The following is a 20,826-nucleotide window of genomic DNA, read 5'->3' as shown; positions in this document are numbered from 1 at the left end:
CAAGGCTCCCTGGGGGCCTTTCACGGATCACTTCCAAATCCCAATTCGTCCTCTTCATAGAATCCCTCCATAGTGTACATGGCAACAGCGACACCTAGTGTTTACTCGTGCGCTACTTATGAGACATACGCGCGTATTAGAACACGACCGAGCCAACATGGCAGCGCACTAGGAAGCTTGTAAGAAAGAAAGAAAAAGCAAGCTCGGGGGCTCAAAAAAAACACACACACACACACACAGGCTCGAGATTGAGTGAGACGTTGAGCGTGGGTATGAGAAGGTCTCAGCGTGACCATGCTGAGGTCCACGGGGTTCTTCCGTGGGATTGACTGTCCGTTTTACGCCGACGGGAAAAGTGGCTGTAGCAGACCGTACTGCCACTTCAGGCACAGCGGCAGCAGCAGACTCCGAGCATCCGCTGGAGGAGGGTACGAGCTCCGGAAAGCCAAGGAGCCTCCGTCTGAGGCGAACGGTGAGCTGTAACTCACTGTGTTTGGTTTGTTTCCCTCTCTAAAAGTGTTACATAGTCTCACTTAGTGTGTGTGTGTGTGTGTGTGTGTGTGAGAGCTCCTGTGAAAGCACAATGCATCCTGTGTTAGGAGTCTTCCACTTCTCTTGTGTTTATTTACTTCCACAACAATGTAGTATGAAACACTTCCAGTAGCATTAACTAGCAAATCATATCCAGACATCACATTTTCTACTCATATCATTGTAGAAATACAGATTAGTATATTCCTTGTTTGCCCCAAATCTCTAACTGTTCAAAGTTGGGGGCCAAAAGTTTTGAGAATGACACAAATATTCATTTTTACAAAGTGCTTTTTTTTTGTTTGTTTGTTTTTTAGATCATTTTGTCAGATGTTACTACTGAAGTATTATTGCAAGCATTTTATAAGCGTCAAAAGCTTTTTATTGACAATAATGAAAAATGGTTAAAATGTCAAAGCTCAAAATAATCTGATCAGCTTTAATGTAATCAGTGATATTATTATTATTTCCAGTAAAAGCCCGCACACATGTCTGTCTGTACAGCGGAACTCTCTGTCTAACTTATTAACACAAAGAAATCAAAAGAATTTTTCGAGGTTGAGTATCTTGCACCTTGTTTACGTCAAGTTGTACTTCTTTCATCGTCAGCCAAATACACTCCCTGTTCGGTAATCGGAGCGTGAATCACAGATGAGAAATGGAAAAAGTAGATCGGATAAAGATGTTGAGAAATTTTGAAATGTCTTAAACGACTCGAGCGTGTTAAATTAAACTTATACCACTTCAGTGCTGTTATTTCAGCCAAAGTGAAAATATAAACTGATCTCAGTAAAAATATTCAGTTTAGCTGAATTTTATTATAGATAATGTCTATCGTTTGTTTACATTGACCAAGTAGCTTATTAGCAGCTTATTTTAAAGTAGATTCATAAACATTTTGATTTAAACTTCAAACTTCAGGACGATATCGAAGTACTGCAAAGGTTTAATAAATTCTGTCCAGTGATTGATTTAAGACGCGTCCACAGTTTGACATCTGCGCTGGTCAATTTGCTCTGGCAAGCTGTACAGGACATCAACTTCTGGGCCACATCCTGACTGACTTATGGCGGCCAGTTCTTGCATAATCAATGCTTGGAGTTATTTGTCCACCCGCCTCTTGAGGATTGACCAACAAGTTCCAACAAGTTTGATGTTTTTGTTTCCTGATCCACTTGGTTATCATCATGCATTTTTCATCATGCTGGAAAAGGCATTGTTCGTCACCAGTCCGGTCTTGGATGGTTGGGAGAAGTTGCTCTCGGAGGATGTTTTGTATCATTCTTTTAATTATGGCTTTTTTCCTAGGCATAATTGTGAGTGAGCCCACACACGAATAATCTCACAATGCTTCCTTGTTGGCATGACACAGGACTGATGTTAGCACGGTTTGCATTTGGTCATGGCTGTACAAGGCACAGTTTTGGTCTCAGAGCTTCGTTTCACCTTCTCTCTCATTCCTCTTATCAGACTCATCAGAGGTCTTTCAGGGCTTTGTCTGATTAACTGTAATCATGTAGAATGTTGTACTTTGATTTGGATTTGGTATTTTACTTGAACATGAGACTCTGACTTTGACTTGAAATTTGCTTGCACCTTTAAGGAGAAAATATTGGTATAAAAACTGTTCGACTTTTAGTTGTTGTTGTACTTTAATCTGCCTGATCTTAGCTGATTTGTTCAGGACTTGACCTGAATTTGACTTGAACTTGACCTACTTTTTGTTTTGTTTTGACCGACTCCATCATTGTTTCCTCACACAACATGAAGTCGGAGTCAAAGCGTGACTTTTGATCGTGCAGGACACAATAACTACACTAATGCACTTCTCCCAGCGTTTCACTAATGCTTGGATGCCATCAATCAATTCAGTTATGTATCGTGATTCTTTTGTGTGGCAATTCATGTATCGTCACATTGACTCCAAAATCTACTTTTTACAATATTTGTTGTATTAGGCTGGTTTGTATTTAAGGTGGTAAAATGTTGCAGTTCCTTTGTAATTCTACAAAGCAATTAAAAACGGTTGATGTGCTGTACAGCGTTTTGTGTGGTCCGAGGAAATTATTTGCTAAGTTTGTTTAGAATTGTATCAAACCCTAAAGACTATTTAATAAAACTATTTCAATTCTAATAAATATTGTATACAGCCTTTTTAAAATATTTCCACCACTTAAATGCGGCTAGAAATCTCATCAGCGTACTTCTGTCAACGTCAATCGCTTTTATGCCTAGATGAACCAGAAGTTTCATCACAAGTTGATTTGAACACCCCTCTGTCACATTTTGAACAGAATTTTGAAATTCTGTTGTGTGTCCTGAGATGCTTTTCTGCTCACCATGGTTGTACTACCTAGTTATTTGATTTACTCCAGATTTATTTGTTAAAGCCGCCCAGCTATTCTTATTTGTCTTGGACTTAATTCAAGGCCGTGAGAATTAATTAAAGCTTTCCATTAAACAAAAAAAACCAACTGTCTAATTGTATATTGTCTTTTTATCTGTTCAGACCTTGGCTATGATCCGTTCAACCCAGAGGTGGTCCGACCCGGAGAGCACCACAATGCAGAGCCTCCAGCAAGTCCGGTTACGGATTCAGGAGCCAGCGAGCTGGAACTGGTCAACCAGGCCATCCAGGCCGTCCAGAGCGAAATGGAGAAGGAGAAGAAGAAGCTGTCGCGTATCGGCGAGCAGGGATACGATCCCGAAAACAGCTCAATTAAAGCGAGTTACAGCAGACAGGCGGTTTCTGCTGCACCGTCCCACAGCGCTTACGATCCGGGGAGTTATCAGATGAGCCAGAAGTCTGAGTACAACCCGACCCCTCGCTCTAGCAAATACACGCTGGACTCGGAGAGCAACAGCAGCAGCTCCGCAAACTCAATGGAGTACGTTCCTACAGCCGTCTCAAGAGCAGCGGTAAAAAAAACAGCAGCGTCCGCTCCAACGACCTCATCTTCTTCAAAGAGCAAGTACACACTGGACAATTCGAAACCGCTGACGGACATGGAGTACGATCCGCTGTCGAACTTTTCCGCCAAACCCGGCAGTAAGGGCGCGAAGGACGGAACGATAGAGGGAGACAGGAGGAAAAGAGGTCAAACACAAAGCACGGACGAGGAGTACGTCCCTGTGGCGAAGAAGCCACGTAAGCCTTCGGTCGAAGCTCCCCAAAAGTACACAATCGACTCCGAATCCGAAGAGGAAAGTTCTGGAAATGAGTACCGGCCCACGACGATGAGCCGACTGCAGAAGAGAAAAAGCAGCATGGATTCGGTGGACGATGAGAAAAGGAAATCTAAGGAAACGGGAGCTCGTAAACACCCGCCAGCTCATAAACTCACGGTTGATGATGATGATGAAGAGGAAGAATCCGACAACTTCGAGCCTCTTGATTTCGAGCAGTCAGATGACGAGCCGCCGGATAAAAAGTACACCAAGACCAGTGTCCAGGTGAAGAAAGGTCAAAGTGACAAAACGGTAAGGAAAGAGATCACCGAGTCCGTCAAGAAAAGTAGCAGCCATAAGGAGAAGAAAGGAAGCGGCGGCGTGGAGAAGACCTCGAGGAAGCCGAGTCAGGAGGGCTTAAAGAAGGAGAAGAGTCATGCCAAGGTTGTCGAAGAGAAGGTTAAGTCTAAAGACTTTGAAAAAGGTGGGAAAGATTTGAAATTGAAGGATGGGAAAAGCAAGAAGCCAGATAAGAAGAAAGGAGAACAAAGCCATGGAGAAAAAGAGCGAAGTGTTGGCGAGGCCAAGAGGCCCAAATCGGACAAGGTGCACCAAAGCAAAGAATCCAGCAAGTACAAGGAGCAGAAAAACGGCAGGATAGAAAGCAGCGGACTGAGAGAAAAGGACAAAAAGAAAAACAGTAGCAGCAGCAGTACTAGCAACAATAAAGACAAAATCAAGAAGAGCGCCTCGTCGTTGGAGAAGAAGGACGCCAAAGCGGCGAAAGCCAAGCCGCGCTCTCTGAGTCACGCCGACTTGTTCGGTGAAGAGAGCCCTGAGGAAGAGGAAGACGAACGGATAGTCAGGAAGTCGGCTTCGGCGTTCAAACGGGGCAGCCTGGTCAACAAGAGGAAAGCGTCTGATGCCACAGAGTCGTCGTCTGAGGATGATAACGAGCCTGGGGATGAAGAAGAGCACGCTGATAATGTTGATTATGATGTCGGTGATGTTGGTGATGTTGGGGACTTTTCTATGCTTCAGGAGGACGAGGAGTATGACTCGGATCCTATGGAGGAGTGCCTCAGGATCTTTAACGAGTCCAAATTTGTGAAAACAGAAGACAAAGGCAGACAAGCTAAACAGGTACTACATTATGAGCAACACGCCCAGGTTAACCAGTGACGCAGACTTTAATGAATTACACCCCCAGGTTAATGAGCGACACGCCCAGGTTAACAAGCGCCACATAGCGTTTAACGAGTTTTACCCCAGGTTAACGAGTGACACGTCCAGGTTGACAAGCTTAACGAGCAAGACAGAGTTTAATGAACTACACCCTCAGCTCAACGAGCGACACGCCCAGGTTAACGAGCAACACATAGCGTTAAATGAATTACATCTCCAGGTTAATGAGCGACACGCCCAGGTTAATGAGCGACACACAGTGCTTAAGGAATTACACCCCCAGGTTAATCAACAACACGCCCAGGTTGACGAGCTTAACGAGCAACGCAGACTTTAATGAACTTTACCCCCAGCTTAACGTGTGACACGCCCAAGTTAACGAGCGACACCTATAATTTAATGAACTAATTATTTAAAAATAAATATACAATATAAGAAATATATAAGAAACTTAGCTGTACAACTATGGAAAAGAAAAGATTCTGTACAATATAGAAAAATATAGGAATTTTCGTGTAAAATAAAAAGAATGACGGGGGATGGGGGGGGTGTCGAGAAATTTAATATAAATATGTAAGTGAATGTTTAGTGATGTATTACCGCATTCGTGTGGCAATTCATGTATTGCCACACTGACTCCAAAACAGATTTTTAGAATTTTATTTGTATTTTTTATGTGTTTTCATGGTAAACATTTTAGTGTGAAAGGGGCAAATTGGTATACTAAAATAAAAACAGAATTGCAATACAAATTCGAATCAACGCCTGCGTATAGTGATGATATCGAATTCCCATCCCTACAACACAACCAGGTTAATAAGCTACACATCATTAAACTGTTCATTATCTTATCAGGTTTCTTATGTAGAGTTCAACAGAAGTTACAACTGAAACAGTGAAGGGGAATTTTCCTGTTTGCTTTTAGAACTTGCTGTGTTTTCAATTCTGAAAAAACTGTGTTTGTGTGTGTGGGTGCATTTGTGTTTCAGCCTACGAAAGAGAAGGAGGAAGAACAAGACGCACAGAGCACTTTAACCACGCTTTTCCCCGGCCAGAAGAAAAGAGTTTCACATTTCAAAGCCAAAGGAAATGTAAGTATTGAGCCGTTTACTCTTTACTCTCTTTTTTTTTTTTTTCCACACAATAATTCACTACCAGTCAAAAGTTTGGACACAGCTTCTTTCTACACTCAAATCTAGTTTATAAATCCTTCATAACGGCTCTAATCTGAGGTGCTGGTTGTTATTTAGTGATTTCTGAGGCTGGTGACTCTAAATAAACGTCTCCGCTGCAGTAGAGGCGAGTTTTAGTCTTGCTTTCCTGGGAAGGTCTTAATGAGCGACAGTTTTTATCATGGTGCTTGATGGGTTTTGCAAATGCACTCGACGCAATACTGTTCTTGCAAGAACTATTCCAGAACAGCTGACCTTCGTGTCCTAAAATAACAACTTACTGTTATTGTTGTTGTTGTTGTTATTTTATAGTTTTGAAACATCCAGCATTGTTTTAAAATGTAGAAAATAAATCAGTAATCAAATAAATAGATATTTAATTAGATTGAATTAGTGTCCAAACTTTTGACTGATACTGTATTTGTTGATTTGAATTATTAAAATACAACACAACAACAAATCAACAAAACAATTTACTGAATTCTTACAACAGCATCCTTCTAGCAGCAACACAAAGGACCCCTGACAATTTATCACCCCTAATTGTGCAATAAATTGCAGAAAAAGTTGATGTAGATTAAATTAAAGAAATGGGAGGAAATGTTTTAATGCGGCAGGCTGAAACGTGCCTAAAGATAAAATTTAAAGATTAAAAACTATTCTGTTTATGTAAGAGCCCTAGCAGCAACCTCATTTCCCCTCTCGTCCTTTCCGACCCCTCAGCATTCAGCATCACCGGCCTGATCATCTGTCACCATCTGCACCTGTTTCTCACTGGTTCATGCCTTAAGTTAGAAGTTTTTTTTTAATGCTTGAATAATTCATTATTCACTGTGTGGCTTAATAAACAAAAAGCAAAAAACATTGCTCTGAAACGGCTCAGGTACAGGGACTGGACTGACAACAATGAGAGACAAGGTCTCTGGAAGCAAAATATGAAGAAATGATGGGATGCCAAGAGTTTTGCACAGTACTGTATTTTCATAAAGTTGCATCAGAACATGAAGGCAGTTGTTCTATTATTTCCTGCTTGCTGCTTATCGTTGCACAGACGGAGTCGTCGATGAACGCCCCGCCCAAGCCTCAGCGCAGACTGACCGCTCAGGAGATGTGTTATCAGCGCATGCAGATCGCCCAGCAGCAGGCGGCGCAGCTCACCGCGTCCGCCGCCAAGAACGCATCCCCTGTGCCACGTCCGCTCTCCAGTGCCGCAGGGGCGGGCGAGAAACGCAGACTGATGCACCGGCCAAACCCCGCCCTCGTCTCTGCAAAAAAACCTGGTACGCTAGAATTCTTATTTAAAACAAATGATTTGCACTATTTATCACACAATAAAGGGGAAATAAGCATGTTTTATGCTGTATAAAAGGATTAATAAAATAATTACAAGATAAAAAGATAACTTTGAAGTCATGGAATGTATTTAAAGAGGCATAACGACTCACTCTTTTTACGTATGTGTGTGTATTTATGTTGTATTGTTTTAGTTTTGGCGGAGTCGCAACATGCTAGCAGTGGTGTTTTATCACCCAGCAGATCCGTACCAGATCAGTCGTCGGTTAAAGCGCACACCTCAGCCTCCATGTTGTCCAAAACCGTGTCCACTGCGGCGCAAAGGAGAGTGGCACACACTCCTACGCTCAAGGTGTGAATCGCACAACACTCACCCAAAAATGAATTAAAAGTCCGATATAGGCAACTTTTTTGTTTGTTTGTTAGTAACTCAGTGAAAGTGCGTCTGAACATCTGGAACAAGGACAAGAGGATGGTTGCTATGATGTAAGAGCTAACACTGTGAAATATTAAGCCGTTATCAGTTTATGACATGAATATCTTGTTTTTCTAGTGTTTAAGCATAAAATTTATTATTTATTTTCTCATTTATTACTTTTTTTTATCTTATTAATTGTACATATTTTATCCTTGGAGTGTACATACTTTTGCATTCAAGGCAGTAGGACGCCCAGTGACTGGGAATTTAAGAGAGCAAAATCGGCTGTATGTTCAGGGTGGGCGGGGCTTACTCTTATTCCCCCTGACTCCCTGTTCTTCATTTAAAATGTTTTTTAAAATTGTAAGACTCAGACTTGCATAAAAAAATATTGTGTGAGGTCATGTATACAGAAGGTGGAAAAGAGCTCTTTTCTGAAAGTGTGTTACACCACCATGTGATGCAGCAAGAGGAACACTTTGAGTTCTTGTCTTTTGTAACACACTCTCACTGTCTCTGTCTCTTTTTCTCCATCCAGAGCGCTTCTATGAAGCGCCCCGTTATTCCCGCTGAGTTTGGAGCGAAAGTGCCCACTAACATACGCCAGCGCTACCTCACTGTTTTCATCGATGAATGTCTTAAGTTTTGCTTGTCCGAGGAGGAGGCGTACCAGATGGTGAGTGTAGTATTACTTGTAGCCTAGACCTGGGTGAACGACGACTCTGTTTAAATCGATTAGTCAGTTTTCAATTCAAAATCCATTCTCACAATCATTTGGGTAAACTTCCTGTTCAAACTTAAATGATTTTTTTTTTAATTCCTTGAAAATATACCACAGCTTTTTGAGCAGGCCGCATCTTCAGCAAAGTGTTTGCAAAATACTACAGGTTGTCCCCGACTTAAGAACAAGTTCTGTTCCGGGAGCACGTTTGTAACTCAGACTTGTTCTTAAGTCTGACAAAGTGAGTCTTATACGCCTTTGACAAGAATATACAATGTAAGGCGTACCAATCCACTTGACTAAATCTGTCCCCTTTCCCCACACTGCCAAAATATGGCAAAAAAAATAATCGTGCCAAAGGAAATGAATCTCACACAAATGTAACAGTGTTGTTCGCGAGTAAAATCCCAGACACCATTTTATCTCAGAGCTCATTTCCACTGTATAGGACTGTGAACTCTCTTGAGGATTTTTCTGAAATTAGGATAATTCACCATCAGGACAGTTTTAAAGGACAGATATTTTCTATCATCGTGCTCCCGGATTATATTTACTGAAACCGGTGAGGCCGATTAATTTCTCCTGCTCTCCCACACGCACACACGTACAATATCCCGGCTTTAGACATTTTATACATTTACTTACACAATGAAAATATTGTATATAATTGAAAATATTGGTATTTGGTGCACTGCAGTGTCTTTTTTTTTTTTTTGTACAATACACGCGAGCTACTTCCATGATTGAACCAGAAGTATACCCATGTCTGTTCGTATTTGTGGAAATTCATAACTTGATAGTTTGTAAGTCGGGGACTACCTGGATTGTTTTGTGAGAATATAATTTCTATAGTTTGGAGGGTGAAGCAGAAGATACCGGACAGGAAATAAAGATTATTACTATATATGAAACTTTTAAGCAATCTTTAAAACCAAGTTAAAAACCAGACAATAAACAATTAGTGCAAATGAATAGAATTTAATAAAAAAACATGATGCCCAAGAATTAAATGGAATTGGATCAAGAGCCCACCCATAATTCACAGCTTAACTTCTCGCTCACAGTGGTGTGTTTTTGTCTTTTAAACTTTGAGAGAAAAATGAAAATCTGATAAGGGATTGTCTTTTTAATAAATAATAATAACTCAAAGATGTAATCGGTTTATGTGAGAAAACCGGTCTGGTGATGGACAGGATGACAGATGAGGTAAGACAGGAGTCCCCATGGACTATGATGTTTGCAGATGACATTGTGCTCTGTAGCGAGAGCAGGGAACAGGTGGAGGAAAATTTGGAGAGGTGGAGGTATGCTCTGGAAAGCAGAGGAATGAAGGTTAGCCGCAGCAAGACGGAATACATGTGTGTGAATGAGAGGGACCCAGGAGGATCGGTGAGGCTACAGGGAGCAGAGGTAAAGAAGGTGCAGGATTTTAAGTACTTGGGGTCAACGGTCCAGAGCAACGGAGAGTGTGGAAAGGAGGTGAAGAGGCGGGTACAGGCAGGTTGGAATGGGTGGAGAAAAGTGTCAGGTGTGTTGTGCGATAAAAGAGTATCAGCGAGAATGAAAGGAAAGGTGTACAGGACAGTGGTGAGACCAGCGATGCTCTACGGCTTAGAGACAGTGGCGCTGAAGAAAAGACAGGAGGCAGAGTTGGAGGTAGCAGAGCTGAAGATGTTAAGGTTCTCTTTGGGAGTGACAAGGATGGATAGGATTAAGAATGAGTTTATCAGAGGGACAACCCACGTTAGATGTTTTGGAGATAAAGTCAGAGAGGCCAGATTGAGGAGGTTTGGACATGTTCAGAAGAGAAATTGTGAATATATCGGTAGAAGGATGCTGAGGTTGGAACTGCCAGGCAGGAGGTCTAGAGGAAGACCAAAGAGGAGATTTATGGATGCAGTGAGAGAGGACATGAAGTTAGTTGGTGTGAGAGAAGAGGATGCAGAGGATAGGGTTAGATGGAGGCAGATGATTCGCTGTGGCGACCCCTGAAAGGGAACAGCCGAAAGACAAAGAAGAAGAAGATGTAATCGGTTTATGTGTTATCTCAAAGAATCATAATAAACATAATCAGTTAAAAGGCAGAAAGGTTTCAGAAATGTTTATTTACTTTAAACAGTTTGTGTAGCATATTAAATTGGCCCAAAAATCAGTGTGTCAAAAAAAAACATCTTTTGTACATGCAAATTTTAAAGAATATTTCCAAAATGCATACTTGGTGACAGGACTAGGGCTCAGTATAATATTATAATGTGTGTGAAGGCGAGAGAAGGGGTGGGTCGGTGTCAAATTACGCACGCGCACACATAACGGCATACTGACCCAGCGAGAGAAAGAGAATGGATCTTTAACCTCTCTAATGAGACTTTCTTTTGCTTTACACGCACGCACACATGTGTGTTATAATAAAGTACATGCGCGCTGTACACACGCGCATACAAATACAAAATAAAAGATGTTTTACGCTTACACACATGGTCACAGTGTTGTAGTAAACAGTATACGCATGCACGGATGTTGATTATACCAGTAAGATATGCGCTAAGACCCAGCAGGGGAGACGATTACCCACAATTCCGCAGTGTAAGAGAGAGAGAGGAAAAACGTTTGCTCAGTTGTGATCACGTGACGCTCGGCATTAAAACAAGAATGATACACGATACTCTGTACTCGTAAACCAAGACGTGCTCGTTTTCCAAGTCAAAATGTGTTAAAATATTTGCTCGTCTTGCGGGACACTCGCAAACCACGTTACTTGCAATCCGAGGTTCCACTGCACACAAAAAACTACTCAATTACAGTAACGTGAGTAATTGTAATTAGTTACTTTCCATCTCTGCAAGCAAACAGTAACAGATTCTGCAGGGGAGAGACATGAAGTGGCACCGAAGTGGAGTTCACTTATTGATGGCACCAAATAAAAGCTGATTTGACTGTGAAATGCGATGAGAAAAATTCTATAAAATTTACTTGTTCAGTACGTTCACACAGCTGGTACTAACTCTATAATCTTTTATATAATGTATATATAATTTTTATAAGGTTTTTAATAATGTGGTTCCCCCTCTATTTTGATGCAATTTACATAAATTTGCAGAAATTAATATTTAACAATATTTTCAGTTTCATGCAAAAGCTGCAATTCATGCATCATCGTCACTTTGATATATCTATAGCTTTACAGAAGCTTTTCTAAAGCATTTTATGTCTCTTCCTTTCTGTATATCCATATTTCTTTTTAAGTTAATGACCTTATCACTGGCACTGTGTACATTACAGTGTAGATTGGGCTCAGCGTGTATGTGTATCTTCCTTCAGGCTCTGGATGAGGAGAAGCTGGTGTATGATCGGAGCAGCAGTAAAAGCATCTACCTGAACGTCGCAGTGAACACGCTGAAGAAACTCCGCAGCAAGAGTGCAACCCCGTCCACTCCGGCCGCCTCCCAGTCCTTCAGTACGAGTCGACTCTTCCTTTCTCTTCTTTTCTCAAAATCTGGCTTTAACCGGCTTAACTACAAACCATACGTTGTTCTTTTTCAGAGAAGTCCACCACGTCTGCAAGCAGGAAGTCTCAGTCACATGAGGGTGTCCTGGGCGGCCGCCTGGCAGCTACGACCAGCTACACCATCAACCGCATGGGCAGACAGCAGGACATGCAGCTTAGAGGTAACACACTCTTTCACTTATTTCAGGGCCCCCCAAAAAAAGGAAACACTATACAGGATGGATGTGACCATATATAAATCCTGGGATCCGCAACATAATAATAATAATTATTATTATAATTGCACATGCATAGATAGAGAACAATGACCCATTTGTAGTGTGGTTATATTTAGAGTCTTTTTTCTTTCTTTTTTTGTGTGTGTGTGTGTGTGTGTGTGTGTGTGTGTGTGTGTGTGTGTGTGTGTGTTCGCAGGTGCAGTTCTCTACCAGAAACTGAAACCGTACGTTTTGAGTGAGGAGCAGCTGCAGGAACACGGTTACCCGAGACCTCACCCTGAGCGCCTGGGCCACGCCTTCATCTATAACGCTCCTGAGAAGAAAAACCAAGACCGTATGAACCTTCACTGCATTTCTCATCACCTCATCCTGTCCTTTTTAGATGGACGGAGAGATATAGAAAGAAACGATAAAACCATTTATAAATCCAGTGCATTTTCTTCCTCACTCTGTCCACTTCTTTTCCACTCTGTCCTTTTTCCTTATTTTGTTTTCTACTTCCTTTCTTATCCTGTCCACTTTCTTTCTCATTTTGTCTGCTTGCTTTGTCCCTCGTCCATTTCCTTGCTTATTGTCCTAATAATTTTCTCCCTCTCTCTCCGTCCAATTCCTTTTTGTACTCTTTTCAATTTTCCTTTTCACACCTTCTGTCCACTTCCTTTCTCACTGACTTTCTTTTCCTATTGTCCACTTGTATTCTCACTCTTTCCACTTCCTTTTCTTGATGTCCATGTTCTTGTTATATCTGTCCAGTTCCCTTTTCACGCATTCCATTTTTCCTATCCATCTCATGCTCTTCCTTTGTCGGTCTGTGCACTTTTATTCTCACTCTGTCCTCTTCCTTTTTTCTTTACTTCTTAAGTTTTCTTTTCTCATTCTGTCCATTTTCACTTTCACGCACCAGTTATTCCACCACTAGATGGCAATGTTGCCTTTCATGACAGCTCATGACAGCTCTCTCTCGCTCTCGCTTTCTCGTTCATCATGGCAGTTCTGGTGACATTTTCACGTCTTTGTAATGGTGCATTTTCTGATCTCAAGTCTGAAATGAAAAAAAAAAAAAAATTTAAGTTTATTAAACTGGCTTCTTCCAGAACATGATCTTTGCATGAAGGCCGACAAAGTAAAAAAAAAAAAACTGGCCTGTAAGAGAAGCTCTTTAATTTAACGTTTTATGCTGCCTGTTTTTTTCAGCATTTGCTAAGGTGTGCTGCCGGTGTGGTGCCGAGTACAAAGTCAACGCCAGCGGGAGCTGCGTCCGCAAAGAGGAGTGTAACCACCACTGGGGCAGATTACGCAGATACAAAGGTGGGAAAATTTTTCTTTTTCTGTCAAAGGGCAAAATCTATTTTGGTATGAGATAACATTGGCCATTATTGGTTTGTGTGTGTGTGTGTATGTGTTTGCCACAGTGTCTGGAGGCTGGGAGACACAGTACAATTGCTGCTCGGGCGCCGTGGGCTCTCTTGGATGTCAAGTGGCCAAAGTAAATCTTCATAACTGTGCTTTTGGTCTTACCCCCGCCCCCCCACCTCTTCGTTTTAACCAACACTCCCACCTGAGTTTGTCCTTCTGTTATGTGGCATCAGAGTCATTAATCTCGCAGTGAAACAGAGCTCCCCCAAGTGTGTGTGTACATATATGTATATAAACATGTGTGTGTGTGTGTGTTAATGTTTTAGCTTAAATCCTCCACAAGTAATGCATCTTTTACACCTCAAACTGTTTCACTCCTCCCCCAAACGTGCCGTTTCAGTGTCTATGCAAAGCAGAGCATCAAGCCAGGGAAGGGACTACTCTTGTGAGGTCACATTAGGGAGAAAATCTAAATGATTTATAAAAAAAAGTGAGTTTTGCATAAAAGGTCCCTTTTAATGCTCTAAATACTCTTAGTCATTAATCATCTTGAAAAAAAATAATTAAATAAAAGTAGGCGTGTCCTATTTTAGAAAAATCAGACTTATTCATACGTATTAAGAAAACCAAAAAAAAAAAAAACACTAAATGAAAAAAGGATGATTTGAGGAATGATGCTGATCTTGTTTTCTTGTTTTGCCGCGATGAAAATTTTTTTTTTCATTTCCAACACTACAAGCTCTGGTAAAGCATCTGTCAATCATTTTGAAGTCTTTAATATGATTTAGGTGTCTGCGAGAGGTGTTTAAGTGTAACCAGGACTTGTGATGGGATTACTAATGAATGAAGGAGTAAAACTGACTGATATTTAATTTTTAGGCATAAACATTTGGAATCTTTTGGCTTCTCTGTGGTTTGTGATTTGGTCTGTTGGAGGATTTGATTATGTAATTGCGAGTCTTTCAATTATAATTCCCATTTAATTAAACAAACCAGAAAGCATAGTGTACTGAAAATATAATCATAACACCTATTGCTCAAAAGTAAGTTGGTGGAGATTATGAGAAACCATTTGAAGAGATGCCTTGGGACCAGCGTTAAATAAATGCTCTGTTTTCATTTGTCATTTTGGTATGGTTCAATATGGCGACTGAAATGTTTTTATTTCATGACTAGTTTTAATTTTGTTTTAAAAATCGTGGTAGCTAGGGCTAGGGTTAAATAAGGGACAATTGACAAGAAAACTAAATGTTAAAAATGAAAAATTTGAGTTTTTCCTCTCTCCCAACCTGCTCAAACCCTGCGTCCTCTACATCAGATGCCATCGATATAGAGACTGAGTCAACCAGTGAAAGTAATCAGTTATACTCCCCCCAGCAGGACTCGGTCAGTATTCAGTCATCATTATCAGATAACACTACCGTAGCAAAGCACAGCTAACAGTTTAAATCAGCTTGGCTACATGACTTCCCTTGGTTATGTTATGAAAAGTGTTAAACTTATTTGATTTCCAAACGTTCCTAAAGATCTATGTTTTGTCTAGAGCTCCACCTGTAAATCTGACCTTTTGGCTCAAGTTTTCATTTAGATCTTAGAAATTAGAGCTTTTTTGTATTTTGTTGCTGTTTTGTATTGCCGTCAAAGGGGAAAATGTAATTGAATCGACTTTCAATCTCGTCTATAGCAACACGTGCAGGACGGACGCAAGGAGTCTTTGGACGGCTTTGTAAAAACTTTCAGCAAATCCTCGTCGCCTGATGGGAACGCAGGAGTGTATGCTCTGGACTGTGAGATGGTGAGAATGAAGTAGCGCATACACGCACACACAGATACACCTACATTTTCAACACATAATACTGTGTATACTGTAGACGGACAAACACAGACTATTGTACAGTATGTGATTCAAAGCTGTTTTTTGTTCCATGTAGTGCTACACAAAGCAGGGTTTGGAGCTGACCAGGGTGACGGTCATCAACTCTGACCTGAAAGTGATTTACGACACGTTTGTGAAGCCAGAAAGCAAAGTGGTGGACTACAACACACGGTAAGACTGTCGGTGCGGTATTAAAATGACACTTGACACTTGTGTAAAATGATAATTGTGGCCTACACAGTGCACTGTATGCCTAATAAAACTCCACTTGAGACTGAGGCACAGAAGAAAGGGTGATGTCTGAAAAGTCACGTTTGTAATAAATGTATTAGAAAAATCTACTATAGTTGCAAGCAGCGATGAGTGGGCCCAAGCACCTGCGCCATCGCAAAAGACAGTGGGCACATGTATTTAAAGGGTGGCATACCAATATCAGTATGACATCATTTTAGAAAAGGGGGAGTTTTATGTTTAGACCTCCATGACATCAATGATGTCACTCAACTTTTTGTGTGATGTCCCACAAAATGTATTAACCACTTTTTTTAGCATAAGTTTAAGGCGTCGTCATGGCTGACCCGTTTGAGATATCAAAAATCCCTCCGCAATTTTGCATCCTCAATGTCTTGAGATCACATTGGCCCGGTTTGTTGGCGATCATATAAATCCCCTAGGAGGAGTACTTTAAAATCTATTGGGTGCGTTTTGCAAATGACCTAAAACAAGTGACTTTCTGTTAAGTTGATGTGAAAGTTCACCTCAATAAGCACTAAATGTGTCCCGGGTTTCATGTGCATACATGCAAGTGTGTATGAGCTATGCAGCAAAATCTCATGTGAGGGCCCTTTCAAGCTGTCTGCTGATTTTCATGACTTTTTGAGAATGTGACAAATGTTTATATAATAAAAGTGTTTTAAGACTTCAGTTCTTGGAAAATAAAATATAGAAGTCACCTTTACAAAACGTTTACAGTAGAACGTTGGATTTAAGATGTTCGTAAATATACTTTCATGGAGTGAAGAGTGTGTGTGGGTTTCTTGGATTTTATATTGCGTGTTCGTGTGTGTTCAGGTTCTCTGGTGTGACCGAAGAAGATCTTGAGAACGCCACGATGAGGCTGAGGGACGTGCAGGCCGTCTTACTGAACATGTTCAGCGCAGAAACCATTCTGATCGGCCATAGCTTGGAGAGCGATCTCTTTGCCCTTAAAGTAACAAACACACACACGAGCACACGGGTATTTTTATACCTGTTTAACGTATTTTCATAATTCCTGTGTGTGAGGTCAATCTCTTCCTTGTGTTCTCTTAGCTGCTCCACAGCACCGTCGTGGACACGGCCGTGGTCTTCCCTCACCGCCTCGGCCTGCCGTTCAAACGCGCCCTGCGCAACGTCATGGCCGATCACCTTAAACGCATCATCCAGGACAACGGTGAGCTCAACGCGGGTTTCTCTTACTCACTTAATTCGCGAGTCATTCTGGTGGCACGCTAAAACTGTTTCACAGTTATTTTAGTTTAAAACACTGCAAAAATTGGCCAGAGGAGAGGATGGGGAGTAGACATAGAGCATGAATAAAGTCTGAAAAAAGGACCCTCCATTCTGATTCCCTCCTCTTCTTCAAGTATCATCTAATTGTTTTCTTCTCTCTCTCTCTCTAGCGGAGGGCCACGACTCCAGCGAAGACGCCGCTGCCTGCATGGAGCTCATGATATGGAAGATCAAAGAGGACGCCAAGGTCAAGAGATGACCTCTGACCTCACAGTTGTCCCGTTTTCCACATCACTGAGCATACAGAGAAGGCGAAGTGAAGCTGTCTTGGTTCTGTTGTTGCTCCAGAGAGAGAGAGAGAGAGAGAGATGAAAATGAGAGGGAGAAAAAAAGGAAGGAAAGATGCCACTGCTGTCTGTAGATTGTTTGTAGTTTTTGTGCAGAGTCGGGTGTAAATCCGACACGCGTACTTCATGAGGCGAATCCTGCCTTCAACAACAGCACTGTCCTCCTCTGGTAAAGGTGATCAAAGGTGGGCGTGTCTTTGAGCCCATATATGGATGTGTTGGAAGTTTTCTGAAATTGTCTTTTAAGTCGGGTTTAGTGTTGAAAACGTGTAAAATGCATTCCAGTAATCCTGTCAGGTGAATTCAAATTCATGCTAGCTAACGATAAGCCTTTAGGGCTAAATCCTCTAAAAACACGTATGAATGCCGAAGCCTTTCCGTAGACTCCGACACGCCCACATTTCTATTTATGGTCTTGAAGGAACACCTACTTAGAGCTGCTGCATATATAATTTAATGCATATAATCTGGACTGAAGGATGTCCCTCGTGAGGGCCGTCGTACTTCTTTTCAGGCTGTCTCTCTTTCAGCCTCGGTGAAACTTGAAACAGGAGTGTGAGGGGAGGCGGGTGCGGGGACGTGGAAGCGTGGATCAGGGTCGTGTTATTTATTTTCATGTCTGCAGGATAAGGGATGAGGTTGCTGCTTGGAAAGACTTTATGTTGCACTGTGTTACATCTATGCGTTAAGGTGGTAAGCGATGCTGGATGCCGAAACATTAAACATCCAACAACATAAACAACAAATTTATTTAATGTTTTTTTTAAATTGGTTCGACTTGACCTAAATAATGACCAATAAGTGATAAGTTGTTGCTTAGATTCTGACCTAACTAGCAAAAAAATATTTTTATTATTATTATTATGACTTGTAGTAGTTCACAAGCATGTAACCACTACTGATCCCGCTTGTGGGCGTGGCCTGTTTAGCATTTTTTTTTAGCATTCCTGTGCGAAACGGTAGCAATAAATCTAACTATTTAAACATTAAAGAATAAATAACACACAAATAAGTGAGAATGCTCAGCTTGGCTGGTTCATACACTCACCAGAGGCACTGGCGGTCTTTTGTTGTATTTTTCTCTGTGAAGTCTCTACACACATTCGATACAAGGATATAAAGTACTGTGCGAAAGTTTTGATCTCTCCTCGTTGCTTCATATTTTGCTTTCAAAGAACCAGACTTTCTTCTCTCTTTTTTTTATGTAGTCTTGAGGAATAGCTCTCCAAGCTTCCTGAAGGATCTTCTTTGTCTCTGATTTTTTTTTTCTCTGATTTGTCGCTGAGTAGTTTCAGAGGAATGTTTTTTTGTTTGGTAAGCCACACAGTGACCTATGAATTGTTTAAGCTTCCAACTGGAGGCGTGAGAAATAGGTGCAGATGATGACAGATGATCAGGCCAGTTTTTAGTATACTGGTGATGCTGAACGCTGGGTGGTTGGAACAGACGAGAGGGGCAAGAAGGTCGGTGCTGAGGTTGTTACATAAAAAAATATATATTTTTAGGCATTTTGTACCATGTTCCAGTAAAACATTTGTTTTCTTTTATTTAATCTACATCATTTAATTTAATTTAATTTGATGTGACGAAATGAAAGGCAGCTCATGACTTTTGCACAGTACTGTGTCTCACAGGGTTATCAAATTGTAAACTAGACCTAGTCGCAGGAAGGAAGGTTAGGAAAACATTGAGCATCAGATGGTCAAGTCAACCCAGTGTGTGTGTGTGTGGGTGTGTGTGTGTGTGTGTGTGATTCATGTCAAACCGAGAACATCTGACTGTCTAAGAAATCATGGCTCCGTGTCACTTAAAGTAAGAAGGAGATCATCAGAGAAAGTTAAATCAAGTCAGTGAATTTGCCAGAAATTAAAATAATGTGAAGGACTTCATTATAAGAACGAATCAAGTCTGTAAACCAGTGAACTTTGTGTGCCACTCAGAGACAGATATTAGGAAAGGAACCATAAACGTGATTATTTTTTTTCTCTCTTTTTTTTTTATTTTTATTTTTTATTGACCCAGGGAATTAACCTAACATTCTGGCAGCTTATCACTAAATCGCATTGATGTCTAAGTATTGTTTCTGTTTCAGTGTTTTTTGTTCATAGCTGTGACATTAAAAGCACTTAGCACGTGTATAATCTCTTCTGACTACAGTTATGACTTTACTTTATGTTTACATGTTTATATCATTTAAGCCTTAAGCTTTAAGCGTCCCTTAACTGACACTTGGTTTCGTTTTTCTTTGCTCCTTTTCTTTTACCAGTTGATCTGTTGTTAATCCACTGTCCACTTACTCACTCACTCTCTCACTATAAGAGCTAATATTACACCGCCTCGGCCCCTGACACAGCTCTGTACTGTACATACGTAAAAGCTTAAAGCTGAAAATGATAGGCTGTAAATAAGTTGTACAAAAACTGTTTTGTATCTATTTTTTGTTTCCTATTAAATGATTTAACTCAAAAGATTTCTTTGTCAGATTTTTTTTTTTTTAGCCTTTTTGATCTACTTTTGAGATTGTTACTTCTCCAAGGACAGTTAAGGTTTTCTTTAAATGGTCCTACTTTGAAATCTTTCCCTTTCAAAGTATACGGTTCCTGTATTAGGAGAACTGAAGAAGTACACTATTTTAAATGGGTTTGAGATTAAAAAGATTAAATGTAGATGAAGTAGACTTTTAGCCATATTTATGCCTAACAGGACTATTATTGAAATTGAGTAAATTTTCAATAACTTACTTTTCCCTCCTTAATTTTCATTTCGACCTTCAACATACTTGTTGCTAAAGCTTCACTAGATTTTAGCCATATGGGCTCCTAAGATTTATTTATTTTCATTTTAGTTTTATATAGAGGCCCTAAAGGTACATGAAAGGGAAAATTTTTTTTTTGAAAATTATGTTGAAGGGAAAAAAACATGCTTTCATAAAAAAATTGGGGAGCTCTCGCAAAAACCTGTGTGACTCCCAGATCATTCTTCATTCGCCGGACACTACAGGTTTACTATAGGAACAAAATTATCCTCATCATTATCAAAAATATCCATTAAATTATTTTTACTAAAAATGATTTTGAAGCATGTTTTATGCCTACACTGGCACTGAAATGTTTTTCGTTCATTCATTCACCTTCTATACCTCTTATCCCTCGGGAAGGGGCGGGTCTGGAGCCTATCCCAGGAGACATTGGGCACGAAGTGGGGTACACCCTGGACAGGCTACCAATCCATCGCTACACATATACACGACAAGCAATTTAAGAATGTCAAAAAACCTTTGGACTGTGGGAGGAAACCGGAGTGTCTAAAGAAAACCCACCAAGCCCACACGCTGGAGACGGAAATCCAACAGTGTTAACCTCTACGCCACTGTGGGCCATCTGGACACTTAAATTTAATTAACCATTAGAGCCGAGTTCCTAAAATAATTAGCTAGTGAATGGTGAACATTGTTTATTCACACTGGAATATTTATTTTGATTATGATCATCATGCAAATGATCAAAAAACGATTTTTTGAGGCTGAATGATGGTTTCAGGCAAAA

At 40.7% G+C, this 20,826-nt stretch overlaps 1 protein-coding gene across 1 annotated transcript; it reads left to right on the top strand.

The window, feature by feature from the left end:
• Nucleotides 1-227: 227 nt before the first annotated feature.
• rexo1 (REX1, RNA exonuclease 1 homolog) lies at nucleotides 228-19,749 on the top strand. Its single transcript, XM_053504157.1, has 16 exons — nucleotides 228-472; nucleotides 3,041-4,842; nucleotides 5,874-5,975; nucleotides 7,108-7,336; nucleotides 7,544-7,701; nucleotides 8,306-8,443; nucleotides 11,807-11,942; nucleotides 12,029-12,154; nucleotides 12,408-12,545; nucleotides 13,406-13,519; nucleotides 13,624-13,697; nucleotides 15,252-15,362; nucleotides 15,499-15,614; nucleotides 16,515-16,653; nucleotides 16,755-16,875; nucleotides 17,105-19,749. The coding sequence occupies exons 1-16, from the start codon at nucleotides 295-297 to the stop codon at nucleotides 17,191-17,193; spliced, it is 3,771 nt and encodes a 1,256-aa protein (XP_053360132.1). The 5' UTR covers nucleotides 228-294; the 3' UTR covers nucleotides 17,194-19,749.
• Nucleotides 19,750-20,826: the final 1,077 nt, after the last annotated feature.

The sequence above is a fragment of the Clarias gariepinus genome, chromosome 9 (assembly GCF_024256425.1).
Source record: "Clarias gariepinus isolate MV-2021 ecotype Netherlands chromosome 9, CGAR_prim_01v2, whole genome shotgun sequence".
In the NCBI taxonomy this organism is placed as follows: domain Eukaryota; kingdom Metazoa; phylum Chordata; class Actinopteri; order Siluriformes; family Clariidae; genus Clarias; species Clarias gariepinus.
The sequence above is the reverse complement of the archived record's forward strand: the minus strand, read 5'-3'. Positions and strand labels throughout refer to the sequence as shown.